Source organism: Pempheris klunzingeri, chromosome 2 (genome assembly GCF_042242105.1).
Source record: "Pempheris klunzingeri isolate RE-2024b chromosome 2, fPemKlu1.hap1, whole genome shotgun sequence".
Lineage (NCBI taxonomy): Eukaryota > Metazoa > Chordata > Actinopteri > Acropomatiformes > Pempheridae > Pempheris > Pempheris klunzingeri.
In genome coordinates this window covers 23127707-23146612 of record NC_092013.1, presented here as the reverse complement: position 1 = coordinate 23146612, position 18906 = coordinate 23127707, and the positions used below count along the sequence as shown (strand labels likewise).

The 18906-nt window shown below is 42.9% G+C and overlaps 1 protein-coding gene across 1 annotated transcript; it reads left to right on the top strand.

Moving 5' to 3' along the window:
- Positions 1 to 2674: 2674 nt before the first annotated feature.
- Positions 2675 to 18177, top strand: ralgapb (Ral GTPase activating protein non-catalytic subunit beta). Its single transcript, XM_070837496.1, has 32 exons — positions 2675 to 2830; positions 3289 to 3491; positions 3910 to 4076; positions 4242 to 4428; positions 4571 to 4702; positions 6390 to 6529; positions 7501 to 7551; positions 8202 to 8246; positions 8508 to 8555; positions 8657 to 8756; positions 8961 to 9130; positions 9289 to 9418; positions 9597 to 9764; positions 9950 to 10064; positions 10149 to 10284; positions 10484 to 10545; positions 10743 to 10851; positions 10974 to 11107; positions 11214 to 11396; positions 12761 to 12909; positions 13596 to 13765; positions 14037 to 14140; positions 14222 to 14377; positions 14668 to 14853; positions 14935 to 15093; positions 15281 to 15404; positions 15530 to 15649; positions 15879 to 15952; positions 16072 to 16174; positions 16688 to 16742; positions 16849 to 16988; positions 17792 to 18177. The coding sequence occupies exons 1-32, from the start codon at positions 2675 to 2677 to the stop codon at positions 17962 to 17964; spliced, it is 4149 nt and encodes a 1382-aa protein (XP_070693597.1). The 3' UTR covers positions 17965 to 18177.
- The last annotated feature ends 729 nt before the right edge of the window (positions 18178 to 18906 follow it).

Below are 18906 nucleotides of genomic sequence, written 5' to 3'. Positions count from 1 at the left end.
TTGTAAATATCGGCATGCAGAGTCAGCTACAAGGTTGTTACAAAAACAGTCTCTGAAACATCTAGTGCTAGCAACATCAGCATGGTAGTGGTGGCTGTGTTTAATAAAGGCCACTCAGGGGTCTGGAGAGGTAAATACTGCACTAACCAACGAAGAACACAGATCCTTGTTTATGTGGATGGTGTCCCTGTGTGTCTCGCTGTCAGCTTCAAAGGGACTTTGGTCTCATTCATCATCAGGTTTGTCTACAACAACATTATACACGTCAACACCGTGTCTGTTCAAGTGGTTCACCCTGTTTATTGACTGTAAGCTGAGACTGTTATGTGTTCACATCACACCGACGTGAGGTCTGAGTCTGGCGGTCACAGCTCAGGTAGAAGACGGCATAGTCTCTAGTTAAACTTGTACTGAGAAAAGTGTGAAGTTTCCCAGCCTACCCTGAAGGCAGCAGCAGCAGCAGGAGGAGGAGGTGAGTTCAAGTTGAGAGTTTTGACTTTCAGAGTGACCTGACTGTTTTTTCACAGTTTCTGTCTGTGTATCAAATTGTGAACGGACGGCTCACCTGGACTCACCTGTGCAGGTACGACACTCAACTTCACTCTGACAGTAAATCAGTCTGTCAGCTGTTAGAGATTTTTAACATTTAAAACATTGACTGAAATGATTTCAGTTCACTCACACAGTTTAAAGTTTTGAATCTAAACTTGCTGAAACAGAAATGGAGGAAACATCGGGGGGGCAGTGAAGTCAGAGGTTTACTGGTGTTTATATAGATGCAAATAGCTTGCTGTGATGAAAGCTGTCGAATTAATGGGAGTTTGTTAAAAGAAACTGAAACTATAAAATGTGATATTTTTAAAATACATACCCCACTTAATCAAACTTAATAGAGACTGACTTAATGTTAAATATATCTCACATATCTTTGATTGATAGTTGACTAGAGCATACATTTAAAAATATGCACTGTAAATAAAATTAAAAAAAAAAAAATCTTGGAGAAGAATGTGGAGAAGAGTTTATTGCTTTGCAGGCCTGACACTTGTATGCAGGTCTACCTTTTAGGCAAAAAGCTTAAATTTCCACCAATCAGAGGCCAAAGCAGTGACCTATGTGTAGTCTGAGAGGCTAAATTTCAAATTTAATTCTCTTTATGTAAAGCGTCTTGAGATAACGCTGTTATGAATTGGCGCTATATAAATAAAGATTGATTGATTGATTGAACATTTTTTAGTTGTAGAGTCAAACCAAACAATTCGTATGGACTAATGAATTGAATAACTTGAATAAATGTAAAGCTTTAAAAGGAACATTTACCGAAGCTTCAGTTTGTGTCTAAGTGTGATTACATGAAGACATAAATAAACATGTTGATCAGAGTAAATGTTTGTGTGTTTGGAGTGTCGACACAGTTCAAATCTGAAACTGTGTTAACAGAAACACTGATTTTATTATTATTGTCATAAAATAACTTTATTCTGAAGGACATTTTTGTCCCCAACATGTTTGAATTACACAAACATGTAGTGTCAATACACTGACATATATATATGTATGTATATGTACATATATACATACACACACACACACACAGACACACACACACATATGTATATATATGTGTGTGTGTGTATATATACATATATGTATATATATATGTGTGTGTGTATGTGTGTGTGTATATACTGCATATATATGTATATGTGTGTGTGTGTGTGTATATATATATATATATACTGCACATATATGTGTATATATATATATACTGCATATATATATTTATGTATGAAATATGCAAACAAGTCACATTACAAAGGAAAAGAAAAAAAATAGAGGTGTAAATATTCCTGATAAAACAGATTCTGCAGGTTAGGGAAGTGTCAGACATGAAGGCAGTTGAACTGTCGGTCGAAGTGTAAGAAGAGAAAACTTCTAGAAAAATAAAAAACTATATATAAATAAAAACTGTAAACTGTCTTTGAAGGAGTAAGAGATAGAAAATGTTTAGTTTTTGTTGTAAGTGTAAGCAGTTGAAGTGTCGGCACGTGATGGGTTAAAGCAGCTGAAATTACAGTTACAGTTAGGACTAAAATGTTTCCAAATGGGAGCCAGTGTTGTATTTGTTTGACTGTAAAGCTGAGAGAGGCTGTCAGTCAGTGGTTGTGTACAGAACTAACGAGGGACCTAAGGGTGCTATGGCCTCTCCTCATCACTGCTTTGGACTCGTCCTCCAGCAGTAACATTTTCCAGGCGCCGCGTTCATGTGTTGTGGGGGAGTGGCTTTGAAGGAGAGCCTGAATTCGAGCTACTCTTGCTAGTTTCTCCAGTGTTGCAGTCTCTGCCTTTAAGGCATGACATCACAGGTCCTTATGTGAGCACTTCACTGTCTGCTGTGGCCTGATGATGTCACAGTGATGCCATCAGACTGCAAAGATGTGACTTTTTATCAAGCACGAAGGCTCTAATGAAAGATGTTATCCAGATGCATTATGGGAAATGTAGTATCCACCATTTTTGAACTAAAAATCTCTCATAACAGCTATGGAATGGACTCACCGAAGCACCGGATGGACCCTTTAAACATCAGACTTAAATACTTGTTACTAAGTAACCTATTGTCTCTGTCTTTCTCTCACTAGTGATCACGTATGTGAGCAGTCACTGGTGGATTATGGACCAATCACTGTCCAGTGGGCGGGGTCATGTGAGCGTGCTCAGTTGTTTCCCGCCCTCTGTGGGAAGAGATGTTGCTGTCGCCGTGGTGAAAGCCCTGGGAGCTGGCCTGGGAAACCCTGACACCCACAACCCGCTGCACACAGACAGACAGGTGTGTGTGTGTGTGTGTGTGTGTGTGTGTGTGTGTGTGTGTGTGACCTCTGTGGAAAGTTAAACACACACTCAGGTGTTGTTGTATAATCTGTGTTCAGCGTTTGGTCAACAATTGAAGTAGGGTCTAAAAATCATTCACTTGGTCAGTAAACACTGTTCACTGAATTCTACACTCACATTCATATCAACAAGGGTGGACTAAATAATAGAAACACCTCTCAGCATAACTCAGTTCCACAGCAGCACAAACTACATCCTCCACAACCTACAGTTGAACCAACACGTCTCTGAGCCACTTTAAACACAAAATGAACATTTATAACCTTCATGAAGGACTGTTTGTTTAGATTGACTTAGTTTCAGCTCGGTGTTCCTAATAAACTGAGCACTTAGAGTAAGACACTGTGATAGGTGAAGAAATATGAAATCTCTCTGTGTGTTTTTTGGTTTATTTAGGTGAAATGGACGATGGAGGTGTTGTTTTACGGTTTGACTCTCCCACTGGACAGTGACACCGTCAAACTCTGTGTCGATGTCTACACTGATTGGCTGATGGCCCTGATTTCCCCGGGAGACTCCATCCCTCCACCAATCAACAGAGAGCCCAACCTGTATGTCCAGGTGATCCTCCGACACCTGTACAGCCTCTTCCTGCCCAGGTAGGCTGTCACACCTGGACTGAGCCACTGACCACGGGTTAGTAGTCACATGAATTTCTCCGTAATAACGACCCTCTAGCCAGAGAATATATGACGAAGCATACACATATGTTACATTTGCCGTAGCTAACTAGCTACAACTAACTTTAGTTTACTTATTTTTATGTGTTCCCAACAAAACTAAGTTGCTGACTATTTAGTTTATAATGTTTGTAATAATGTTACTCGATGTCACTGATGACGTCAGCAAACACATGAAGCCATGAGAGGGACCTGACCAGGTACCTGAGTGTGTTCAGTGTTCAGTCTTCACTGTAAAATACTTTCATTTGTGTTGGACATTTGTTTCATCTGGACATTACATAAATATTAATGAACTTGTCCTGAAGCATGTCTTCCTGGCCCCCTCCCACCCCAGGTCGGACCAGGTGAGTCCGGTCTACCTGTCCCTCTGTCAGCAGGTGCTGTATGCAGTTCAGTCTGTGGCCAGAGAGAGCGCTGTGATGAGCAGGGACACCTGGGAGACGCTGCTGCACTTCCTGCTCCGCATCAACCACGCCATGCTGGCCCCGCCCACCACTACAGGTGAGCCTGTGACACCGCCCCTTTGTGTCCTTACCTGTCGGTCTCTCACCTGATTCTCTCTCTTACCTGTCCGTCTCACCCTCACCTATGTGTCTTCATCTGTCTGTCTTTCTCACCTGTCTCTGTCTTTCACCTGTCTCTCTCACTTGTCTCTGTCTCTCTCAGGTGGAGTGTCGGAGCAGCTGTCTCACCTATCGATGGCGGTGCTGTTTGAGGTCTGGTTGCTGTCTTGCTCTCGGTGTTTTCCGTCTCGCTCTCTGTGGCTGACGGGCAGACAGATGTTGAGCAGCTGGAGACATCAGCCTGCAGTGGTGGAGCAGTGGAGTCGAGTCATCGCCGCCCTGACCTCCAGGTTTACAAACGAAGCAACAAACACACACACATAAATACACAAACAAGCAAACCCTGTAATGATGGAGAACTCCTCTTCCCGTAGTTCTCTCAGTGATACATCTCATCATCACATCATCTGTCTGTCTGTGTTGTGTGCTCAGGTTGTTGCTGCTGACCTTCGGTCCGTCCTTCCCGCACTTTAAGGTCCCAGATGAAGACGCTGCTTTGATCCCCGCAGACATGGACGACCAGCGAATCTCTCACACCTGGTTCAGGTTCCTGCACCTGCTCAGGTAACACTCACTCACTCCAGGTAAATGCATTCGAATGTACTTTCAGTACACATACAATAAAACATTAGACATGTAAACGCATGTCTAATGCGTGTGACTTGTTCAACATTACCTTTCATGGAATACCATGATACCACCAAAAACATTTATTCTAATGTATAATAGAATAGAATAGAGAATAGCTTTTTTGCTGCTATAAGGTCAGTTTCCCAGGTGTCTGTTGGTCTATGTGTTACCTCCTACATGTTTCCTTCGCACATTTGCTTTAAATGACATTTCTGAAAGTATCTATTTTGGTGTATTGGCATCACCCCACGCCTTTAGCGTGCAGTGGTAGAAGAAGTATTTAGATCCTGAGGTAAAAGTGCGAATACCATGCAGTGAAAATACTCTACTACAAGTAAAAGTTCTGCATTCAAAGCCGTAGTTAAGTAAAAGTATGTAAGCATTATCAGCAAAATGAAGTTTAAGTTTGAAAAGTGACAGTAGTCATTGTGCAGTAAAATGATCCTTGCCAATGTTTTGTTTTTTTATCTGACGTCTCTGCATTAGTATTACTGCTGCAATAATGTGGATTTAGCATTTTACTGCTGTTGTATAAGGTTGCGCTAATTCTAACTACTTTATATACTGTTGGGCAGTTTAATCTGCAGCAATGCATCATGGTCTGTACGATCATCCTATGCTTGAAGTGTTGCTGTGCTGTGACAACCACATATCTCTAAAAAGTGAACCTTTTCATAAAAAACGAGTGATAAATAGTTTATATTGCTTAGAAATTAGGAGAATCTTCTCAACCCATAAAGCAACACAAGGAGCAGTGTCTTTCAGTTTATCACAAGCATTCAAGGTTTTCACTGGACAGGAAGTGGATAAAAACCTGGAATCTTAAAGGTAACTATAGCTGTCAGACAAAAGTAGTAAAAAGTATATTTACCTCTGAGGTGCAGTGGAGCAGAAGAAGAAAGTTGCATAAAATGGAAATACTCAAGTACAAGTACCTTGAATTTGTACTTAAGTACTTAAGTACAGTACTTGAGTAAATGGATGTTGTTACATTCAGCGCTGTTAGTGCGTCTCTAGGGAACATGAGCGTAGTCCAGCCTCCAATAACCTGGTTAGATTAGTGACACTTAGTGACACTTCCTGTACCATTCTTCATATAAGACCTCAGTACGTAGCTCTGATGCCCACAAGAATGCTGAGCTTCCCAGATGACCTGTATACATCCACAGTCATTTTAATTCTTATTCCTACTATTCATGTCTTTATTAGGGTCAGTCATCACCGCTTTCATGAAGTAGCCCGATAATTGTTCTGCGCTGTATGACAGATAATCATCTCACCCTCTAATCTCCTGTGGATGAACTGATAATGAATTAATTACTATTTTATCTCTTTTTTATATTACTTTTATATTATGTCTGAACTTTGTGACATCTGATCTTATCGTCCTGAACCAGTGTCAGAGTCTGTTTATGATGCAGGTTTGGTGTTATTTATCTCAGATGTCTGGAGTATGTTTCTGCTGACATTATTGCTGTTCTGACTCTTGGATCTGAACATTAAATTTCCTTCAGTGTGTCTGGAAATGGCTTTTTTATTGAATTAAAGGACAACCAATCACACGGATAAATGCAATACATTTCCTTTATAACATAATAAATCATAAATCTTCCTCCTCCAGTAACCCAGTGGACCTCAGTCGCCCAGCGGTTGTTGGTTTGACCTCCTCTTCTCAGGAGGAGACGTTAAGAGAAAGTCACCTGCCAAACATCTTCTTCAGAGCCATGAGGGGAGTCAGCACGCTGGTCGACGCCTTCCTGGGTACACCAACATGTGACCCTGACCTCACTCTTATCTACCCAAACCTCTAATGGCCTTTGACCTCTGACCTCCATCTGACTTGAGCTGTCATTAGCTGCATCTGCATCTGTATCTGTTCAACCAACAGCATGATTTGTCTTCTTATCTGTATAGAGGGCTGCAGGGTGTATTCTTGTAGGCCAGCCTGAAAGTTATCATCTCCCTGGGTCCTGCGACAAAAAGCCAGTGGGATTTTTCCTGTGAATTTTGGATTATTGCAGAAAACACTTCTACACTTTTTATTCATTAAGATAATCTTCATAAATCAGCCCCACTTTTATGATATTTGAAGCATTAATGCAGTTGCCTGAGGTGAAAAAGCTAATGATAGGCTACCAATTTTCAGCCACACTACAATGTGAAAAAACTACAATTGTATATATATGTGTGTGTATATATATATATATATATATATATATATATATATATATATACATACATACACACACACACACACACACACACACACACACACACACACACACACACACACACACACACACACACACACACACACACACACACACACACACATATATATATATATATACACACATTTCAGAATAAATATATATACACACATTTCACTGTGATATGTTTGGAAGAGTTTGATCAATAAAGTTGAGAAGATATACACTTTATTTATCAAGAATATATCACATTGTCACAATCATTTCATGAGAAGAGGTAAAAAACATTTTATTCCAACTTTATGGGCAACAGTGTATTTATATATGTACTATAAATTGATAAACCTACAAGTTGAAAGAGCACAGGTATAAACACAACTTGTGAGTAGAGTGAGTAGTGTAAGAGTAATCTTCACCTTAAGGGAGAGACAGACGCAGCTTCATTGTCCAGCCTGAATCGTACTGATATTTTTTTACTAATACTGGATAATAACTGTTTTACTATAACTTGTCATTCTGTAGGTGTGACTGTGGTCAACAAAGAGCCAACAGAGGAGCTGCAGCCACACACAGGTATATGCACACATTACCTATACACACAGGTGTGCACACATTACCTATACACACAGGTGTGCACACATTACCTAAACACACAGGTATACACACAGTACCTATACACACAGGTATACACACAGTACCTATACACACTGGTATACACACATTACCCACACACACAGGTATACACACATTACCTATACACACAGGTATACACACAGTACCTATACACACAGGTATACACACAGTACCTATACACACTGGTATACACACATTACCTACACAGACTGGTATACACACAAGTATACAAATATTACCTATACACACATTACGTATACACACATATACACACAAGTAATCACACATTAGCTATACACACACATACACACATTACCTACACACACTGGTATACACACATTACCTACACACACCGGTATACACACATTACCTACACACACTGGTATACACACAAGTATACAAATATTACCTATACACACATTACGTATACACACACATACACACAGATATACACACATTAGCTATATGCACTAGTATACAGACATAACACATACATTGGTGTCATTGTTGCTATTCATGTTGCTGTTTTTATTTCTTTTGTTGTTATTGCTTTTGTTGCTCTTCTTGATGTTGTCCCTGTGTTTCTCCAGGACTAACAACGAGGATCAATTTCAGAGACCGGTTGCCTTCTCTTGGTAAACCAAATTAAACCCAAGCTGATCAAGTCAATCCAATCAATAAACTAATCAAAGCAGAGCCGCTGTGAGTCCTCTGACAGCAGAGACAACCTGAACCAGGACTTGGTCTGCTCATTGTAGGATGCATGGGAAAAAATGTCTTCGATTGATTAAAGTTTATTCAGTTGATCGTGTTGATCAAATCTAAACCTTGAGTCTCACATCTGACTCCTGGCTTTCCGTTTGAGTTTGTAGCTTTTTGACCGTGTGTCCTTCCAGGTGCTGCTGTGACCAAGAGCCCATTCAAAGACCGCCTCCCGTCCTATGGTGAGCTCTGCCCTCCTGCCTCCCTACCCTGATTGGCTGATTGGTGGTTTTGATCCGCAGACACAGGGCAGAGTGGTATACCTGTTCTCTGGTCTCCTCAGGTCTCTCTCGTCCTCGTTCTGGTAGTGCCCCACCCACCCCAGTGAATATACTGAGCATGCCCAGTATGCCTCCCTCCACTACCCCTCCTACTCCACACAACAGACGAGTAAAACCTGCAAATGTTTCCAAGGCAACCATCAAGCCTACTACGGTATGACAGCGTTCTTCCTGCCAGGGACATGTCTCTTTAATGTACCTGTCCAGCTACATCACACTATTCCTGTCCAGGCGCTCCTCTTGTCTTGGTTTGTTTGAACTATGTTATGACTACAGGCTTCATTCTCCTCTCAGACATCTTTGTCTCCCCCATCACTGGAAATGTTCCTCCCAGCCTCCCCCTACCTCCCCCCATCTGTGCTCTTCCCCCCGGCCCTCCCCCTCCCCTCTCAGGTGTGATGTGGATTCCCTCCTTCACCTGTTCGGCTGCTGGCTGTTTGATGCTGCTCTGCTCAGCAGAGACCCCATTCCGCCCGGTCAGTGCTCAGTACAGTACAACAATACTACAGTGCTGCACACAGCACTACACATGCTTTAAACAGTTAAATACATACTGCACGCTCTTCATCCTCTGTGCGCTTTTACTGTGAAGCAGGTCACCGTCCACACATTAAACTCTCTTTGTCCTCTGCAGTTGGTCAGTGTGATGTCACTGTGATGCCAGAGAGGTGGGCGGCCGGTCGAGCCGAGGCCTGTGGGACGCTGTGCAGGATCTTCGCCTGTAAGAAAACTTCAGAGGACATCCTGTCTGTGTACCTATCCAGGTACAGTCCTCTCTGGTCTCCTAGGTGTCTTTCTGCAGGAGCTGGTGGGTGGAGTCAGTTCACCTGATCGGCCTTTTATAGTTCATTACCTGATCTCCTTGTTTGACTTTAGTTCAGTAAAATAAACCGAATGTGATTTTAACTATGTGTGTTCTCCCTCCTCTGTCCAACCTTCCAGGTTCTACCTGGTCCTCCTGCCGGGTCTCCAGGTGTCAGAGGAGTCGTGTCTTCCTGTTTTGGCCTCCATCCTGCTGAACTCCACCTGTCTGTTCTGCTGTGACCTGAGAGGAGTCAACTTGCTGCTCCCCTCCTTCATCTCAGCTTTAGAGAACGTGCTGCTTGACAGGTACAAGTATACTCTGCTCTGCTGCTGTTGGCCTCACAGGCTGATCTGGTCTGATGAGGCTCACCAGGGCCCGGCAACTCTGGACTGCTGTGCAGCCTCAGAACAATCTTAAATTCTGTTCTGTTAGTTTTCCCTAAAACACCATTCGAAATAATTTAACTAGCAAGTCTGTGTCTCTCGCCCAGAGACCTGTTGAGGTTTAAGAATTTTGTGAATCCAGTGGATCTGAGGCGAGCCTCCATCCTCATCCTGCTTTCCCTGCTGCCCCTCCCTCTGCGGTTTGGATCTGTCCAGTCAGAGGTAAGCCTCCGACACACACCTGTGCAGACCTGACTTGGACCTCACAGGTGAAGTCAGAATGACCACAGTTCCATTAACATTCAGGTGTTACTGAACGGGCGGTTCAGTGGTGATGATGTCACAGGAGGTAGCTTCCTTTCTCTGAGGCCTCGCCTCATCGGTGTTCTGACTGGAGCTCTGCAGACAGAGACCGACACCACCAACACACAGATCATCCTCGGTCAGTCACAGATTACTGGTTTCTGCTTCAAATTTATAATTTTTATACAACAACTGGCAGGACTGTGTTGATCTAAATGCTCTGTCTTCATGTGTTTTAGGTTAAAATCATTCATTCATTCATTCATTATGTAGACATTTACACTCTCAGAGTTCAGACACAGCTTGAATGATTTCTATTTAACCGATGTCTTGTGTAGCTGCCATACTGAACCTGGTTCAGGACTCGGCTCTGTCAGAGGCTGCAGGACAAATTCAGCAGGTGAGTCCACTGACATCTACTGAAACTACTCAAATCTACTGACACTCCACACAATATTTCACATTTCTGCTGGTGCAGATAGAAAACTAATCCTGAACATCATTAATGATACTCACTGTTACAAACCTTCTTGACAGCACTTTACACTGTGCTTTCTTTTATTATCTGGAAAAAGTAAAACCTGAATTTGTTTCCAGGAAGCTGCGTCCCAGTGTGGTGGAGTCAGTAGATCCAGACGGATCTGGGTAACCACTGGTTCCCCCAGTACATCTGGGTCCGGTGGAACTAGACGGACCAGAGGAACTGGTAGTTAAACGTGATGATAATGATAATTAATTGTCTGACTGACTTGCTTTATAACCTTGGCTCACCATGCCATGGAAACCTGATAGCAACCGTGTGTGTGCGTGCACTTGCATTACCAACAGCTGTCCAATCAGATACAGCGGGGGTCCTGTGGGTTCAGTTTGTGCGTCTGTTGACTCAACGTCTGACAGCTCAGTGGAGGAATGACTCAGCAGTTTGTCTGTCTGCACTGGAAGTACTGGGAGGACTTGCCAAGGTGGACACATAAGCACATACATGCACGCACACACACACAAACACACACACGCACACACACGCACGCACCCTAAACTTTCCTGTAACCCCCTGCTGTCGTCATGCAGGTGGAGGTGAGTGTGGATGAGAGTGAGAGGAGGCGAGCCGTCACTTCAGTCTGTAGCTACATCGTGTTCCAGTGCAGTCGTCCTCCTCCGCTCCACTCCAGAGATCTGCACTCCATCATCGTCGCTGCTTTCAACTGCCTGAATATCTGGTTAACAAGACACCCTGCCATGCTCGACCACCAGGTAACTAACCAACAGGTAACCAACAGCAAGGTAACCTACCACCAGGTAACTGACCAATACGTGACTAATCAACAGGTAACTCACCACAAGGTAACTAACCACCTGATAACCAACCAGCAGGAACCAATAAACAGTTAACAACCACCAGGTAACTAAACACCAGGTTACTAGTGTGTGTTGTGTACAGACATCTTTTTGTATTGTGTGTGTGCATTACAGTATACAGCATGTGCTGAGTGATCAGTGTTGTCTATATATATTTATATGTGTGCTGCAGTACATATGAGCCGTGTGTGTTTTCTGTTGTGTACAGCCAGGTGACAAAGGAAAAACCAACATAAAGTGTCTTAATAAGGCGTTGAGCCACTATATGCCACCAGAACAGCTTCAGTGCGCTTCGGTATCGATTCTCCAAATCTCTGGAACTTGAAAATCCAAAATCTCACGTTGGTGTTCAATTGGGTTAAGATCTGGTGCCTGCAAAGGTCTTAGCATATGATTCACATCATTGTCTAACTCATTAAACAGCCCAGTGACACCTTGTGCCCTTTAGATGGGGGCCTTGTCATCCTAAATCCTATCCTGATGGGAGAGGTCTCTTCCATTCATGATGAATGTTTCATCACTGGGTAAAGGCGATCACTCAGTATTGATTTGCAGGGACCCGTCCCTCTTAGGGGATGAGGAGGAGGACCCAAACCATGAGAGCAAAATGCCTAACAGAGCCTCTCCCTGTAGGGGTGAAGAATTCAGGCCTGCACCCTTTTCTTGGTGTGAGCCTCAAATGCACTCACTCCCTTGCAGAGAATATGGTGAAGGAGCACTTGTCTGACCCTCTGCGTTTTTTTTCCACATCTATGAAGACAAATGGTTTTGCACCACTGAACTCTCGAGTGTGCATTTATCTTTGTAATGAGGGAATTTTGCAATGCAGCCTTACCATAATCTCTCTCTCTATGTAATTGTAACAGTCTCATCATGTCCTGCACTAACATTCTCATCACCTGAGGAAGAGTTGCTCTTCTGTTTTTACTGACATATCGTACTAATGCACGAGCATCGCCCTTGTCAAACATGTTGGCGACCACAATTTCTGACGTTATTTACTGATGTCTTTCCCATAGATCTAAATGCAGATAGAATTTTAGCGATGCTTCTGCCACCCACGCCCCAACAGTGAACCCTCTTTCAAAGTCATGGCATGATTGCATGTTAAATTGTACCATACTGACTGTGTGGAGGCATCTGCATTTCTTATGTTTCTCCATTCATTTATTCAGGTTTTTCCTCACTCATCTGTATATACTGTACATAGATGTGTGGTTGTGTTACAGAATACTGTATGTGTGTATGTATGCTTTCAGGAGTGTTTGTTGGAGGTCCTGGAAATAGTGGAATTGGGGATTTCAGGCAGTAAATCCACACAGGAAGAGGAAGTGAGGTGTAAAGAGGAGAAGGACCTGAACCCGGCCTCTCTGAGGGTGAAGGAGGCAGCTGAGGCTACGCTGAGCTGGTGGGCAAAACAAACATGTCTGTAAAAATAGTAGATTTTTAAAAAATAAGAGCTGATTTTAATTTAATCTAATCTCTTAAATCTAATTTAAGAAATGCCTTAATTTTTTCGTCTCTGCCTCCATAATGACTTCAGTAATCAAACTTTACGCCCTCTGGAATGGGGTACTGTGTCACATGGAGTGAAAAGTGGCAGTGAGAGCGAGAGGGATGGTTAATCTGGCACATGTTAACTATGTAAACTAGCCACTAGCCAAAAACTAAACAACTAGCCAAACAGTCTTTTTCTGGACTTGCTGACTCTATCTTAAATGTTTGTGTTTCTTGCAGAATCATCTGGTCCACAGTCAGATCAAATTGTGACCTCATTTAACTCATTAATGAGTAAATTGTGAATTTTGTCAATTATTAAAATGATATCTGATTCTGATCAGACTCAGGTCTGAAATAGACCAGATTCAGGCCAGACTCAGATCAGATTATGGCCAAACTCAGGCTAGCCTCCAGCCAGATTCAGATCATGTGATGAATCACGTGCCGTGACCTTAAAACTGCACATTTAACTACAACTTATCTGGTAAAAATTCTAACCTGTTTTAAAACTAGTCAGGGTGACTGTTTTGGGGATAAAATTGGGACACATTCAAAAAGTATCTACTCAGCTTAACACAAGTATTCATGTCTCAGTGTTATGCAGGTTTCGGGGGCCTTCCCATTACTTGGACGACGGCTGGATGAGGATGCTCTGATTGGCTGCTCCACTTTGAGTGACAGCAGCATGAAGAAGTTCAGATATTTTGTGGTGGACAGTTCGGTGATCCTGGCCATGCTGGAACAACCACAGGGACCTGAACATGGTTAGTCCCCACTTACTGATCTTGACCCAGTTGGAGACTGAAACCCTGACCTGGATACGGCAGGAACGTGATGAAACTCTGTGACCAACATTAAGTCCAACATTCACACATTTACTCACAACAGAATCAAATTAACCTCTAGATAAAACAGACTAATTTGTTTTTGATTCATTTTTTGTGTAATTTATTGATTAATCAACTTACCATCTCAGCTCTTAAGACAAAACTCTCAAATATAACTGTTTTACATTTTATTGGTCCGTGTGTGCAGCACCGTGTCCGTCACTCACAGTGCTGATCAGAGGACCGTCAGGACATCACACCTGGACTCTACAGCTCCACCTGCAACCCAGAGAGGGAAGAACACTTGCAAAGGTGACAACTTGATGAGGTGATACAACTGGTAAACCAAGTGTGTCTCACAGTCTTCAGATCAGTGTTTTATCCCTACTGCAGCACACTCCGATCCCAGAACGCCGCGGTGCAGACCAGGGGGATGCTGGGATACAATGTGGCGTCCAATATCATCTGTTTCCTGAAAACATCGACAGAACTCCTTCAGTTACAGCTGATCTGAGTATTCCTGCTCTGCATGAGATAGTTACCGAGCAGGTCAGAACCCGGTCCAATCCGAATCTAGATCTGCCGAATGTTCATCATGAAACAGAATGTTCTCCGTTAAAATTGATGATGTTATTTCTTTACCTGTACATATCACCTGTGGTGTTCCTCAGAGATCAGTTTTTGGTCCCCTTCTTCACTTACTTGTCTTGCCCATATTAAAACATGGAAGTCACAGAACATTCTGAAGCTACATTTAAATGAGACACGTTCTTCACCTGTCTGTATGTAAAGAATGAACACTTGCTCAGGTGTGAGTCAGTGAACTCCTCCTCTGTCAGATGCAGCAGCAGCTGGAGCATCTGCAAGCAATTCTAAAGATGCAGCTACAGGTCGAGGCTTGGCCGCAGGTGAGCGGGTGGTCTGCTGTCATGGCGACCTGCAGGCCGCCTCCCCCAATCACCAACTTCCAGACGGCGAGACTCTTCTTGTCCCACCTGGGCCTGCTGACACCTGAGACCCTTAAGGTACAGGAAGGAGAATGATTGATTATTTACTGGTTTATTGATTTACTGATTGATTTAGAGCTGTCTGTTGTTTCTCTATAGGTACCAGGCACCAGTGGTGTCCCGGCTCAACTGGTGTCTCTGGATTCATCGCTTCCAGGTTTCACAGAGGATCTTAGACATTTGGACCAGCTGCCATCCAGAAACTGTGACTCTGCCTTCGTCTTCTTCATGAGAGCAAGACAGAGGACGGCTGCTGAGGTCATACACACCTGTCTGTCTCACCCATCTCTATATTTGTCATTTACATTATTTGAACAAGCCAATCAATGTTGTTCGTCAGTGCGATGTCACAGCTAAAAAAGAAATACCTCCTTCTTTCCTTCCTCTTTCAGTCTCACTCCCTTCCCGACCTGTCTCTGTCTTTAACCTGTCTGTCTCTCTGTAGATCCTGAGGAATGTGGAGTCAAGCCGCAGTGTATCGTCTCATTTCCTGGACTTCCTGTCGTCTTTAGGTTGGCCGGTGGAGGTAGGGCGACGGCAAGCAGGTGGGATTGGCACCAACAGTTCAGGTCAGTGCTCTTATTGGTCACTCTGAACCACATGACGCTCATTAGCAGGGCATTGTCACGGGCCAGACGTTACCTGAGGTCACTCAGTTCTCCCTGAAGCTGATTGGTTGTTTTCTGTCTCACAGAATTCCTTTCTGTGCTGGGTGACAGTGGAGGGAGCGTGTTTAATGGAGAGAAGTTTGTTCTACTGAACGCTGACGCTCTGACAGAGATCACCTTCATCGTCCCGTCATCATCATCACACAGTCAGTGTCTGGTGGTCTAACAGCTGATCTCACACTCATAAGTATTGATGTCAAAAAATTCTGAACAGAAAATCTTTGCAGTGTTTAACATGGTCAACTTATGCTGACAATAAAAGTATGACCACATAAGGACGGGTCTGATCATATAAGGAGTGGTGTGACCATATAACGAGTTGTGACCATTTTTTCTTTTACTTCATTCGATTTTTTTTCTTTTTGTTTAAAGCAGTTGATTGGCTGAAGAGTCCACAGGATGTAGAGCCTCCAACTGAGCTGCCATCCAACCTGCAGCGCCATTCTGAGGTCAGCCAAGACTCCACAGCATGGACCTTCAAAATAAAAGCTTTTTCACCTGGTTATTACTTATCTGTCTATCTGTTTGTCTTTCGATCTGTCTGTCTCTGACCCGTCTGTCTTTATAGAGTTCTCCTGCGGAAGACATGAAGTCTTTTCGTTTTACATTGTCCTCCACTGGCTCTGAATCTAAAGTCCTGATAGTCTGGGTTGAACGCTTCGAGGATATCGGTAACTAAATTCATAATGAAAGTGTATAATGTAATGTTTCTTAGTATAAAACTACTAACAAACTTTATAATTATACTATAGTAACTACCTACAGTATCACTATTAACTTCAGTGTTAAAAACAATTAATTAGAATTTTTGTTAAAGACAGTCTGCAATGTTGGAAAAACCAGAGTAGCCGAAAATGTCCCACCCTCTCCCTTCAGGCTTTCCTTCAAAGCTACTCCCCCACAAAACATGAAATGCTCTGCCTGACTAATGTAATACTTGGAGGACAAGTGCACGACAGTGATGATTGAAAACTAAATCTGATATAATATGTAAACGTTATTATATGAAAATAAAACCATCTTTATTAGCATCATTCCATGTATGAGATTGAGCTGAAACAGTTATCAGATTCAGCTTAGCAGAGATTGCAGAGCGAGGTGAACATCATCTGATCTGTCGGACAAAAATAACATCCTTTTATGGTGTGCTGAAGTGAAAAGAGCTCAGTGACTTTGTGTTTCAGAGAGGTTCCCTTTGTCTCAACTACTGTCTGAGATGAAGATAGAAACACAGACAAGGTAGAACCAACAAACACAGTCCACGCTGTTAGAAACAGCTTCAGTCATGTTAATGAAAGAACCGAAAATACAGACAAAGTGAGACACCTGTCTGTCTTTCTGTTAGTGTGTCAAACATCCAGCTGATCTTCATCCATCCTCTGAAAACGGGACTCTACCGGATCTGTTTCCATGTGAACGCCACCAGCAAGTTCAGTTTGGTTGTCCCATTGGTCAACGGGAGTGTGGTCAGCAAGAGGTGTCTAGGTATGTCTGTCTGTCTGTCTGTCTGTCTGTCTGTCTGTCTGTCTGTCTGTCTGCCCCCATTTGAAACATCTTATTAAAATGTGCTAAATTCACTTTGATGCTTTTGGGAGATGGATGTGAGGAGCTGCTAGCCAGGTGAGAGCTTTCAGTCAGAGTCCATGGCCATCATCCTGTGGAGTTCGATGTCAGCAGCTGTTGGGCTCTCATGTCTCTGTAGAGTTGGAAACAGAAGATAAAATATCTTTTAGAATTTAAACTTTCACGTCAGAGTGTAAATCTAATATTTAGTTTGTCTGAAGGTAAAGTGAAGCTTTACTGTACAGGTTAATAACAGAGCTGCTCTGTGGAGCTTTGGGCTCTGCATCTGCACACACACCAGTTTATATACTATACTATATCAATAAATGTATACACTATATGTTATACTATGTCATTAGTGTGAGTGCTGGGTAAGCTTTCTGCATACTTTCAGCATTCAAAGATGAAAATGTTCCGCTCTTTGAGGACCTGATGGCTATGACTTCTTTTTTCTGCCCTTTATACTTTTTAAAATATTCTGCTTTTTTCAACTTTATTTTACAATGTAAGTCAATGGAAGGAATCTTCAGATCCTCTTTGTCAGATTTTGTTTCAGTTGTCTTTTTAAATTACATATTGCTCGCCTCTCTTTTCAACAACAATGCCATCTAGGCATTCAGTCAGTTGTTTAATGAAGTCAGTTTCGTCTTGTCTTCGTCATGGAAAAAAAAGTTTTAAATGAAAAGTGTTAAAGAAAGATCTTTCTTTCTTTCTTCTCCCTCCAGGTTTCCTGGTCAGAGAAACAGTGATAAACTGTTGCCATCGGCGACGGTTGGAGAGTGACTCTGCCCCTCCGCCCCATGTCAGAAGGAAGCACATGATCAGTGACATCATCCTACGCTACCGCAGCCGCTGCTCTGAACCTGCCTTCTACTCTGCCCTGTTCCAGGAGCCCTGACCTCCGACCTTTAACCTGCCTTTACCAGGGCAACCTGACCTTTCATTTACCATTAACATCTTTAAAGTGTGTTTGTGTACTTTGTTTAAATCAGTTTCAACTAGTTACTGCTGTATGTTCTCACTTATTAGGAGCTATTAGGAGGTTTTCTGATGACATCAGCAGTTTGATGACAGGTTTTACTAAGAGATGATGTCACCTGTGATGATGTCACCTGTGGGTTTAATAAACAGTGTGTGTAGACGCCTGTGTGTGTGTGTGTCCTGTAAAAACATTCATTATTTACCAGCTGACTGATTCGTGGAAGACGTCCCTGACAACAAACCACAAGAACATCATCATTCTATAATTCATACAATTAATGATCCAATCAAAACTGATCCTCCTGATGTCATCGATCAGTACTACCTCCTCCTCTCTCCACCTCCTTCCCTCTTACTCTCCTCTTTCACTGTCTCCTCTTCCTCTCTCTCCTCCTTCACTTCCTACTCTCCCCCCTCTTCCTTTTCCTCCTCCTCCCCCTCTCTCTCCTGTATCCTTTTGTGTTTAGGTTGCTGGTCTCCTCTGGTTGTCATAGTTACCACCCTCAGATCATCCGGTTACCGTGGTGACGGGCAGAGATGATAATACACACACATACATTGATCTGTTCACTCTGCCTTTGCTTTTCTCTGATCATCTGATCAATGGTTTTTTTTTCCACCTGTAAACTGGATCAATAACCGCCGGTGACGTCATTCCATTTCCTTTTTGTGCGGGAAGTCGGTGAGGAGGAAAAAAACCTGCTGATCAGCCAATCTGCCCTCTGCGGGTTTTTATTTTCCTCCATTCCTCCCTCCTCTCCTCCTCATCCTCCTCTTCTCCTCTCCACCCTCTCTTCTCTCCCTCCTCCTCCGCCGCAGCGATGCTCCCGCCGGGCCTGGCCGGCCTCGGCACATTATC

Excerpts from the sequence above, each read along its gene's own strand:
- ralgapb (XM_070837496.1), top strand. The coding sequence starts at position 2,675 with ATGGACCAATCACTGTCCAGTGGGCGGGGTCATGTGAGCGTGCTCAGT. Across the intron at positions 14,378-14,667 it reads ATGAGATAGTTACCGAGCAG|ATGCAGCAGCAGCTGGAGCA; the intron begins GTCAGAACCCGG and ends CTCCTCTGTCAG. Across the intron at positions 15,405-15,529 it reads GATTGGCACCAACAGTTCAG|AATTCCTTTCTGTGCTGGGT; the intron begins GTCAGTGCTCTT and ends TCTGTCTCACAG.